This window comes from Atheta coriaria, unplaced genomic scaffold, assembly GCF_025399875.1.
Source record: "Atheta coriaria isolate IRGN ID8LTWV9N9 unplaced genomic scaffold, Caltech_Dcor_3.1 hic_scaffold_1_pilon, whole genome shotgun sequence".
In the NCBI taxonomy this organism is placed as follows: Eukaryota; Metazoa; Arthropoda; class Insecta; order Coleoptera; family Staphylinidae; genus Dalotia; species Dalotia coriaria.
Window position 1 is genome coordinate 3,432,367 of NW_027045443.1, and position 12,222 is coordinate 3,444,588.

The 12,222-nt window shown below is 44.4% G+C and overlaps 1 protein-coding gene across 2 annotated transcripts; it reads left to right on the forward strand.

The window, feature by feature from the left end:
• The first annotated feature begins 37 nt into the window (after positions 1-37).
• On the forward strand, positions 38-12,222 carry LOC135789447 (uncharacterized). 2 transcript variants are annotated; one of them, XM_065299288.1, is made up of 7 exons: positions 38-457; positions 1,182-1,562; positions 2,695-2,782; positions 3,357-3,480; positions 8,737-8,898; positions 9,134-9,306; positions 9,358-12,222. In XM_065299288.1, exons 2-7 carry the CDS (start codon positions 1,238-1,240, stop codon positions 9,722-9,724), a joined length of 1,239 nt encoding a protein of 412 aa, XP_065155360.1. In that variant the 5' UTR covers positions 38-457; positions 1,182-1,237; the 3' UTR covers positions 9,725-12,222. The 2 variants fall into 2 exon arrangements, with proteins under 2 accessions (XP_065155360.1, XP_065155369.1); XM_065299297.1 differs by having other exon boundaries at positions 8,737-8,835.

A 12,222-nucleotide genomic window follows, 5' to 3' on the forward strand; every position in this document is an offset into this window, starting at 1 on the left:
CCTCAGAGACGCCGCCGCCGCTGCCGCTGCGAGAGCAATAGGGCAAGCGAGCATCGCTTGGCCCTTCTCTGCGCGCGGTGGCGGCATCGGCGGCGGCAGCACGCAATCAATGGCGATGCATGTGCGACGCCGCAGTCGTTCGCAGCATCCAGAGGTGTGTCGACGGCTCGCCTCGTCTCGCTCGATCGTCCAGCCGCGCTGCCCCCGTCATCGCGCGTTCCCTGCGTTGTCTCCGCGATCCGGCGTCGCCGAAAAGGGGTGGCCGGTGGCAGTTGCAGTCGCTGCCGCACCGAGCTAGTAAATATTTCGCGCGGCACGCACCACAGCTCGTCGTGCGTACGCGATGTTAAGTAACCCGCGTGGATTATTTACATCGCTGCAAAGCACACTTCCAAGGACCAACTAATAATCCAACCGAGATTGTTATCGTGCACCGCGCATCGCTGCTTCCTCCAAGGTAAGACCTTAGTCACAACTAGTAGATTTCATGTTGTTGCCGCCCTTGTATTGTAAACTCTCCATTTCGACACAAAACCTTTGATTATGACCAGTGCATTCTCTCCAATTGTTGATAATTCTTTGTGTAACTTCATGTAACTGCTTCGTCTTCAATCCCCAGGTTCTTTCATCTTTTGTATTATCCTCCCGGCAGCCGGCATTGTTTGATTAAACTCGACGGCAGTGTTTAGTCGATCAATCATGCGTTTTTTGTGCGCGTCTCTTCGCGTACTCTTCGATTTCGTGTTTCATGTCGTTTAAGTGAAAAGCCGTCCGTCTCTCACGACGGCTTCCTTCTATCTTATTTCAGCGCCGTCCTGTTTTTTCTCGCTTCTTTTTTTCCTTTGGGGAGCAGCCGGGCGCGCACCTACTTTAAAAGCTGATGCGAGAAAATGTTTTGAATGCGAAACCGAACGCTCGAGTATCTCTTGTCGGTGTTTACCTGTTTACCCCATTAGCGGGACCAAAATGGGCTTCGCACCCCCATCCGCCCACCTTCATGTATCAGTTATCTGCCATCCTGCCATCGCCGCATGCATCATATCAATGTCGCGCTCATTAACGCCCACTGACAAGCGATGAGCGCCGCGTTGACAACCAACGAGCATGACGCACGCAAGCGATTGGAAATTGTGCACTGATTAATTCGCAATAATTGCGTTGCTCGACATTCTCTTTTTCAGAAACACGAGTATTTTGTTGAGCGTTGAATACCAATGGAGATTTGATCCTGTAGAGAATGAATGCCACCACGGGGAATCTCACCCTGCCGCTGGGCGCGACTCCCCCAACGTTAGCCAACGTCACCGGCGGTTTCCTGCTGCTGGGGGGCGCGCGCGTGGGCGGTGAAGCGCGGGCTACGACAACATCATCGCTGGTGACCACCACGACGAAGTTGCCTTATGTGCCGGTGGCGCCCAACGCAACTCTACCCCCGGAACAGTACCGCTTCATACCCGGATCCACTCCGACCTTCACCAACGGCACGGTGATCACCCCCCGCCTTCGGGAACCGCCGTTCAATGGAACGGGGTATTACATCGAGGACGGCGAAGCGGAAGCAGGTAGGAGTTGAACCTAATACCATCTTGTGGTTACGCGGTTCCATCAGATCCGGTGGAATTGATGAGATTAACCACGTTCTCGGGAATCTGGAGCTTATGAGCTTCCTTTCTTCCTGCTGTTATGTTTTGCCTCTCCTGATTGAGTCGCCTAGCATGCGGTTTTGATTCCAATACCTACCGGACTGCTAATATATTCGAAACTACAATTATCTCTAAAATGTTACAAAATGTGCTTAGTTTTACAAAGACTAGAACGTTCCGCGCATTTATTCCTGGAAGGATTTTACCCCTTCGTATGTATCGCGACGCGTCGACGGGGGTGGCAAAAATAAATGGCACGTTATTTGCCGCCAGGGGCGGCCGGCTCGATTTTGCGCCGATATATTGCGGCCACGAGCGCACAAAAAGCCGAAAACAAAAAAATAAACGTTAAGTTAGAAGACGCAGAAGCGCGTTTGAGAAAGTACAAGCGGCGGCGGAAATAAAAAGGAGTGCGAGCAAAAGGAAGTAGGAAACGTGCGTGGAAATCCCAATAAGTAGTCGCTGCTGCCGCCTCCCGCTTCTCGTCGGTCGGTCGAGAAATATTTTTATTGTGTTTGACGAAACGGCGAGTGGGCCGGCCGCCGACGACAAAACGACGCTCATCACAATGAATTTAATCTTCGGTTTTCAAGGATATTTCATATTAGTTTAACGCCGCATCCAGCGCACATCCATCGACGTGCTTCCGTCCCACGCAATTAATTATTTATTTATGCCACATTTACAATGCGAGACGGCGCTTTTACGTTCTCTTTGCGCTCTTTTTAAACTTCCAACTTGGCGCGTATAAAAATAGCAGAAAAACCTTCACCCACATAAACCACCACCCACGTATTCACATAATTAATACTGAAATATGTGTTCCTTTTTTTATATTTTTTGAATGCGCGCTACAAAATATGGCGAATGCGCCGGGCGCCGGCTTTCAGACATCGCCTTGACAGGCAAACTTTTCTGTTTGAAACAATATAATATGAGGCTAATGAATGTTAAAACGTAGAAAACGCCTCGCATTTTGCGGGCCGCAGCAGCTGGATTCGAAGAATGAGTATAAATGAGTAAAACTGCGCTGGCTTTTTCTCTGTTCCAGGTCTTAATGAAATTCAAACGTTATTCCTGGCATGCTTCGCCACACTAATCCCGTTGGTAATTATACTAGCGACCGGTTTTACAATTAGGTAAGTTTTCTTAATTTTCCCTTTTCTCCTGCGCCGTTTTTTTTTTCGTATTTTCACACTTATCAACGCGCGCGAGCGTGGCGGGACGTGACAAGAGCAGTAACCAGCCAGAACGGCTTTATTTTTCAGTTTTGTCACATTTAATCCAAGTGCCCACAAACACCAAGGTGTTTATGGATTGTGGTAATGACTAACAAATACAAGGCGATGTTTATTTTAGTCCTGTTTTGTTTTTCGCACGTGGCAGACAGTAGAGACAGTGTTATTTATCGCTTCGAATTGTGGCCGAGAACGATGAAATTGTGCGCGAAACGAGTCGGAACCAAGATCATTTTTCCGGTGCATCCATAAACACGGGCTCAAGCCCGAAGACATTAAAGCCGACGGTTCTGAAAATTGCAAATCGACCAACACACGACGGAGGAGGCGAACAAAGAAGCAAACTGCCACCTACCTAAACGATTGTTTGAGCTTTCTCGTGGACATATTCCAGTGATTGTTCTTTGTTTCGTTTTTCCTTTGGTTTTATTTGCTTATTTGCTTTTTGTAGCTACTAACGCTTGTTTTTTGGCAGGATCCTGTGGAAACGATACAAGCGACGGAGAAATTGTATGAACTACGATGGCGTGGTGCATCGAGATAGCAGCGTCGAGAGTAACGACAGACCGTTACATTCGCATCTTCTCAATGGCGACAAGGTAATTGCCTAATTGTCGTTACTTTCATTAGTGTCATTAATGTCGATTGCCCAAACGCTATTCAACACTATCAAAAGCATTTCATTAGGCTAATTATAGTTATTTCGGTCTGAATAGCTAATTTTTCGCTAAAAAGTTTCAAAAATATGTTGCGATGGTATGCAACCCAGCGGACGAACAAGTTGTACGAGTTGACTATGTCAGACTTCCATTTTAAACATATAATACCCCAAAATGTTGATTTTTTGAAAAGTTTGAGCATGAAAAACAACGCGTGTTTTGCGCAAACATTAGCGCAAAATTTATGTACTTTAGAAAGTTCATCTTACAGGCCAACTAAACAAAAGGAACGTGACGAACGAAATTGTTGGCCGAAGCGCCAAACTTGCTGTCGCTTTTCTTCGTCTCGTTCTTCGCACAGACGCCAATGAGTAATGGAATAATGAGAATGGCACAGCGTTTGACATGTGCATAAATTGTTGGCCTTGGGCACCCTTCATTTCGGGTCTCTACACATCCACATATTTACATTTCTTATTAAATATTAAATGCAAATTGTTTGCGCGTTTTCGCTCCAGCACGCAATTAGCATTTCGATGATTCGCGAAATTTCAACCGGAGATCAACATTTCGTGTTTCACCAAGAACATAATGTGTATGACGTAAACCCCTTTGTGTTGAGGAGGCGAGTGTGCGCATCGCCGAAATGCTTTTTTTGCGTGCCCACATTTTCGTTGGCCGTTGTTGCATTCAGTGGACTTTGGAAGTCAATAACCCTTTCCTTCGTGGAGACTTCTATCCGCCGAGGCATCGTTCAGCTCCCCTGACATGCGCAGATCGCGTGGTTAGCGAACTTAGGTCGTTGCTTCATAGTTCGCTTCTTTGGCGGTTTGCTCTGTTTTGGCAGTGCTCCTTGTCCCCGGCCCGGCCTTTCCACATTGTCCTTGACTGGTTGACTATGCGTACCAGCAAACTGATGTGCGTTGTATTTTTGGACGGACTGACAAGGATATTCATCAGGGGATACAAGATTCAGTTTTAAATCAGTTGGTAACAATATGTACCGGTTTATTCTGTAATAGCTGCTGGGTTAGAATGGTGGAGAGATTTAGATAGGTTTGTAGAGTGGATCTGATGAGGGTTTTACAGGTCGTTTATCTTCGAAATTTGGAAGAACCGAAAGTTTCGACTCCGGCTAGAAAACGCCAAAAGTTCGAACGTAATCGGTTTGGAAACACCTAACTCGTGACGTTTAAATGTTCGGGCGCATCAAAATGATTTGTTCGAATCTTGGCGGCATAACTCACCTTTCAGTGGAGATAAATAAAAAAAATCGGGCGGATCTTGGTTAAAGACGGCGGGCGAAGGCGGTCAGAGGGATGGAGGCATCAGAGGCCGAATGGGAAAACTATGCGGCGGTGAGCCAAGGCTCCATTTCGCCCAAATACTTAGGAAATGATGCCTCTATCTGTAGTCTATTCAAATTGAAATGTTCGCATCCGTGCGAAGCTGCCGCATTCAGTGAACTTTACTCAGGACCATCGGGTGGAAGTTGAGTTCAGTTCAGTTGCGGGGCAGGTCCCCGGCCGCCGCTCGGTTCAAAGGTACGCAAACCACGGCGGCTGCCCCCGCGTCTCAGTCGATGAAACGATGAAATTCAAATACTTAAAGGTCTTCCGCTTTTCACAGCATTCCGCTAGTTTGCACCAGTTTGTTTTACATAAACAATTAAAACGTGAAATTTCCCGACTGCGGCACCGGTGGGTGGAATCGATGAGAACGAAGAAAGACGTTTGCCAGAGTCGGCTTAGGTCGCTCGGGGGCAAGTTAGTCACTTAGAAAATTGAACTATCACTGCCGATGCGAGGACGTGATCTTTGACGCCGGTAGGGAGACTCATATTACCTCACCACTGCGGTTTCCACCTTCTTAACACATCCTGCGTCCTTGAAACCTAATAGTGCTTTAATCAAATTTCAAATTTATGCGGAAGATTTTCCGCGCGCGTGGCTGTCACAAAGTCTTTGTTAGCTGATTGCTTTCCGTACCCGTGAATAAAATCATAATAATTAGCAAAAGTGTTGAAGCACGCTAAACGCTTGGTGAAATCTCATTTCTGGTCAAGTTAAACAAATTTTCGCTCATAATTCGCGTTATTTCTCGCACCGGACGAACGAGTTGGCGTAACACGTAACAGGTACGATGATGGAACGCTATTACGAATTACGTGCGTATTACGTGAATATGCCCGCCGGGAGTTTAAAGGGGCTAAGCGCATATTAATGCACGCCGTTCACAGCCGGCAATGGACGTTTTTCTTTTATTCGCCGTCCATCCGGCAAGGTTTTGATGTGGGGCGCGCGACGCCACCACACGCGATCTTTTTTGCCATTTGAGGTTCTGGGGTTTGAGGCAATTTCCAACCCGACCTTTCAAAATTACGACTCGACATTGTCACATACCTAACGGAATTCTATGACTAAACACATGAAATTTGCGGGGACAAGCGACGCCATCTTTTTTTTCGGTCTGGAATCTGCTGGAAAGAGCGCTGAAATTGACAGTTTCGGTTAGATGGATGCATCACGTGCATGTGCATCGCACTGATGGTGGTTGGCGACCCGTGTGCGCGAACTTTTTCGGGGAGTGAATGCCCGGCCAAAGACCTTCCGAACATTTTCGATGCTCTCGCGACGCGCGCTCAACCCGTCCACCGCGCCTCCTCGCACCCGCTTTTCTATTTCGCGATATGCGTTGGCGCATCGCACTTTTATTATGCTTATTATCTGAGCCACACCGCCATGATGAAATTTCGAGCTGCTAATTTGGAATTTTGTATTTGACTGGTGCGTTTTTATTTAGCAGGCCATAACCATAAATTGACACATTAACATTGGGGCCGAAACGCACTCTTCGCCAAAGAAGCGAAAACAAGTAGGAGGTTTGTGCGAAACTCACAAAACACGTATTATGCATACGCGACGAGAAACACATGCGCAAAACAAATAAGCAGGAGAGAAAAAAGAATCGCTGCGCCGTGATCCGGTGGCCTTGGATGCATTTGGTGACCTCAATTCGAAACGTTGCACTTTTCCAAAGGTTTCGGCACTAAACTATGTGTACATTACATTCATTCGTCTGCTAAATGTTATTTGCAAATTTTAACTCGCCAACTCGCTCACTTGTTCACTTTTTGGATCTTTTTCATACAGGACCGTATTTACACAAATCTGCGCTTGGTGATAATTTACGGTGTAAATATTTTTGACTACTGCGTGTTACAAATATTTTTGTTTATCAAACATTTGATCGCAAATTGAAGCACGGCTAAATGCCGCACTGTTTACTGCTGCTAAACAGCCTTAAAATGTTGCTGTGTGTTGTGCGAGTGCAATTGTGCGAAAGACCTTGGCTTTATTTAAAAAAAATAAATAAATACAACGACGACCGAATCGTCTAGCCGCTTACACATTCACGATTTGATCGAAAAATGTATGCGCACTCAAAAGCAATTTCTTCCTTTATCCTCGTTTTTTTTCTACATTTTTATTTTATTATGCATTCTCAAAACTTCGATTGATTCCAGGCAATTGGAAAGCGTTTCAAAAATGACACACCCGTAGCCCCGAGTTTAGCAAACCTTTAAGAACCAGATTAAATCATTGCAAATCTCAGACCTGAGCGATCTGTCGATGTTAATTTAAAGCGAATGCATGCGTACGAAGACAAGTTGGGACGTCCGCAAGAAACTAAGAAGATCACCGGCCGAGAAGACAAAGCACAGCTTAATTCAAAATTAATGAAAGTCATGCATGTGGTTCCCAGTCACAAATTGTACGAAATATCGCGTAATGATGCCCACGTTTCCATAGGTAAGTACACCACTCACACCCGAGCGACGCTCGTCTCCTTAGTGCATTGTCTGCTTGCGTCTGGTTCTTAAATTTTTGTTTAAAATTCGATGGGCGAGCAGCTTAATAGAGTGTGCACTCGGTGCATTTCTATGCTTACAAAAACTGGATGCACTCGGTCGGGCCCCGGGTTTATTCACACCACAGCGAATTAGTCGGCGGTCGGGCGGGTGAATTTCGGCGCGGGCGCGCCAAAACTCAACAATGCACAAAGTCCAATTGTCCTTCATGCAACACTACTTTTTCGTTGGACCATTATTCAACTGTTCATATCCCAAACTGTTTTCGGCGCGCTTTTAATGCTTTAATTTCATTTCAATAGCACTGCGAATGCTGTTTCCTAGTGTATGTATAAAATGTATTCCCAAACAAATCGGCAACTTTCAAACCATAAATATTTGCGCTGAAACAAAGCTCAGATAACATTTTCTACGCTGCATCCGGCAAGTGTGAGTTTGAATAGCGTCTATTGTCCGGCAATTTATGATTATGCCGGCATAGCACGTGCGAAAAATGCAAAGCTAGCAAAAGCCGCGCGCCGAAATTCACAGAAATCGAAGCAAATCAACGCACGTAACTAAATAGCGCAAGAGAAAACAAACAGGCAATCTTATCGAGCCAGCGCAGAAATGAAAGAGAATAGCGAGACGCCGACCGCGAACTTGCAAACTTCAGTATCTAAACAAAAAATCTAATAATAACGTGTTGACTAAGCGTTCTTGCGTTCTGCTCTGAAATATTAACTTCGGACATTGGTTTATTAGCCAGCATTGCTTGTTTCACAAAAATAATAAACTCGACCAATATTTATCCATTAATTTTTGAAATTTGATTTCTTCTGCTAACGCCAAAGAATCATAAATCAAACGGAACGGACGACGCGGAATTTCAGAGACGTGCGAATCGATTTTCGCTATCTCGGCCATTTATTTATCGCCACAGATTAATAAAACGATTTCGGTTTAATGCGGAATAAAAGAAATGTATGCACCGCTCTGGTTTTCTCGATTCGTACACTCTTTAATGCATTATTTATGCTGTCTGTTTGCGAATTCGTACAGCCCGTATCGGTGGGTAATTAATTGGACTCGGAGACTAATTATAACGGTAAAATTATGCGCGCATCCGGGAGGGCATGCACGAGCCCCGCTTCTAAAACTATCGCGGTCGAAAGAAAGCCGGCGAAAGAGGCGGGTCCATCCTCGTTGCAATCAACCATGTGGTTGATGTAGATGTAGATGTAAATGGAGAATCATCAAACAATCTGTCAAATATCCTTGCATCATTCATTTTCGTGGACAACTTCGGATGGAAATTAAATGTTTGGGTATAATTTGTTTTGCAGTACGGTGAGACCCACATAAACACCGAGGAACTCTGCGACGGGGAAATCGTCAACGGCATCAAAAGCAGCGGCACGCATCGGAATCACGCAACGACAAATGGAAGTATCATAACTATGACACTGAAGAATAACCATCTTATTGTAGAAACAGAGGAGCGAAATGTACGAGCAATCAAACAGTCTTCATTTTGTTGTCTTCGTTTGTACACATACTCATTTTTCGTTGTGTTTTTTTGTCGTTTCTGTGCGACAGATCACTGTTTGTCGATATGTGTGTTTTACCTCACCCTATATACTAAATTGATGAAGTGCGTGTCGTTGATTCCGGTGTTCTTATCGATGTTCTATGTCTGGATTCTAGGTCTATGCAACTAATAGAGCTGTTGAATATTTTCAGGACATCGAGGAGGACAGCAGGGAGACTACCATGAAATATTCCCCGAGTGCACGTGACGGAGTTTTCGTTGTGGAGGTACAGCAGGGAGGCCGACGAGGTGGACCCAATTGCAACAAAACACCCGGTATTGCAGGTGGGGAGCAGTGTGCTCTCATACACCAACCACCCGAACGGTTTGCAACTTAATTTCTAAACGTAAATTGATAATAATGGTCTGCTTTTAGATTTGATGATGAATTACTGGAAGGTGATGAAAAGTTTTACCCAGAGACCACATCTCCGAAGCACAGAACACCGGAACGCTTACCATGCAAGACGGGCCTCACACAATCCAACCAAAGTTTGTCTAACCAAAGCTACGCCTATGGCAATCAGCAAGGTTACGACAATGGTTCGTACGGGTATCCTACCTATGCGGGATATGTGAATGATGAACCTCTACAGAAACTCGAAGATCGCGACAAGCCGAAGATCACGGCCGCGATTTACAAGAACCACGACAGTTTCGATCAGCTAGATGCTGATGTGGACGACGACCAGAAGGAGCAGATTCGGCTTGGTAACGAGCACCGTACCAGTCAGGAGGATTAGAGAGAATATAAAGAGATAACACTTGAATTCACAATTTAGCGTTTGACTTAAAAGCTCCATTGCATGATGTCAAGCTGATATTCACATGCGGCGTCGTTCTCGCATTACGCCACGCACGATCTCTGCCTTTTCGCCAGAACCTGTTTGGTCCTTTTATTGCGCTCACAGTTTAAAGACCTTTATGGGTCAAGTCAGGTTATTCGGGCCTCGGCACAAGCCTCGCGTGTGGTTTTCGTGCATCGGGGGCTCATAGAAGGAATGCAGGCGTTTGCAGCACGCATTCTAGGAACGAGCACCACTGCAACGGCCGATGAAGACTATGTTCGCGCCTGAGCGCCGAGTAACGGTGCTTTAAGTTTCCCTTCGTACTCATGCACTTAGCTAACGAGCGCCCGGAGACAAGAAACCGCCGCAATGAGTCCGCCGAAAATCTGATACAGGGTGAACGTGATTTTGCATGATGGTACAGAGTACACGCTAGGGAAGTTTTGATAAATTACTCTTTGCTTTACAATTACGGGTGATGGAATAATGATGGTTCTTTAGGCTGGAGAACTGATTACAGCGTCACCCTGTATGAGCCACGCGCAAATATTTCCTAAATGAGCGAAGTGCGGAGCGGGGAGCGAGGTGCATCGCCGATGGCGTGCATGGTGCACCACGAAACAGTGTGCTTTTGCAATTTCGACATTTGTCGGTAACATTTTAGCAACGATCGCGAGATTTCTGATGTTTTTTATTTTAGAAAGTTGCGTCTCGCGCGAACCTTCGCTCGGCCCACAAAATTGCCGCGTTATTGCAATTATTTGCCGATATTTGCGACGCGCTTAATGCATCCACAGCTACAACTCGGCCGAAAATCAAAAACGCAAACAGCGGCAAGTCGCGCGTAACGCGAGAACGACGACAGGTGCCCAGCTGTGACTATAACACAAAGCTCGAAAAGAGAAAACGTAGAAATAATAGCACGAACGGAACTCCGTCAAGGATAACGTGAAACGCCTGCAAATGTCACACCAGCGCAGGACTATTCCAAACACACACCTAATACCTAAGTGAATGTACAAACAAAGATTACTATTAGTCATATAAATGAAAACAAATGAACAAAGCAACAAAGGAAATGTAAATATTTTTATTACTTGAAATTTTAGCTAGAGAGAGAGAAATTTGTTATTATATTGAATTGATTCGGACAAAAGTTAACGGTTTCAACTTAACTTATCGATGAATTGCTTACACACATTGATCGACAACCTAATTACGTGTAGTTAACTGATATAACTGATAAATATATTAGATAGACATTAAGAAAACGAGGTGCTTGGCCAACTTCTACTCGACGACAATGCAAAGGTAGAGATTGGCTCAAATTTGGAATCATTTTTAACAGTCTAGCGCTTCTTCGTACGATATTGAAATATCCATTAACGCTAATTTTAGGCATGCGACGAGTGTAACTGTTACTGCAAGGTTGTATTCGTACTATTCACCACATTCTGGTAGAAGAAATATGATCGACGATTCATTCATTTGTGCGCTTTCTTACGTACGGGTAGTTTACATTATGCCGTCCTTCGAAACTCAACGAGCCGAAATTAAGTGCAACAGAATTCGCTAATTGGAAAGACAAAAATACTATTAACACACACACACACACACACACGTACATACAACACATCTTCAAGTCACTCTCTTGGTTGTCCAGCAATTATTAATTATATCTCACGTAATTGTTGTTCAAGGCACCTGGAAATTTTGTGATTTGTTGCTTGAAGGTATACCTACTTTAGCCATTCTTTACAGTCTCATGGTGTATTACAAAACTGTGATAATCAAATGATTGCTGTATTAATATACGCTACTGCACATGCGCAATAATGACGAAAGACATCACTGCAATATTCTAAAGTTTGGTTCAGCGCATTGTACATACAAACACTGTTAAACGTTCAATTTAACCTTTTGTGTATCCATGATATAAGATTAATTCTATTATTACATTACATTTGCAGCTAGATAAATGAATAATCGATTCGAAACAAATGAATAATGTGATGCTGATGTAAGTGAACTAAAATGTAACAATGTAAATACGAATATGCAATTACTGAAACAATTACGGTTATGTTTCCACCAGTGAAATCAAACGTAGATCGATAGTGAGGTTCGTTCAATGTAAATATTGGCCAATAGACGTGAGGTGGGGGTTAGTGAGGGTTTGCGCTAGCGCGCATGCGCGTTGGATGTTATTCTGGTTTGTTTCCTTGGTTGCGGTGACACATAATAATATACAATAGCGGATACAAATTGCAACCAGACGATATTGCGCATTCATAAAGTAATTAATTAACAATATTACACTAATATGCAATGTGTTCCATCGGAACGTATGTTTGTTTGGACTTATCGTTTGTGTTGTTTTCGTGGAACACTTTCTATATTATAAACATAGTTGAATATTTTAAATATTAATAAAATAATTAATGCTATTACAA

Excerpts from the sequence above, each read along its gene's own strand:
- LOC135789447 (XM_065299288.1), top strand. The coding sequence starts at position 1,238 with ATGAATGCCACCACGGGGAATCTCACCCTGCCGCTGGGCGCGACTCCC. Across the intron at positions 2,783-3,356 it reads GCGACCGGTTTTACAATTAG|GATCCTGTGGAAACGATACA; the intron begins GTAAGTTTTCTT and ends GTTTTTTGGCAG. Across the intron at positions 9,307-9,357 it reads ATACACCAACCACCCGAACG|ATTTGATGATGAATTACTGG; the intron begins GTTTGCAACTTA and ends GTCTGCTTTTAG.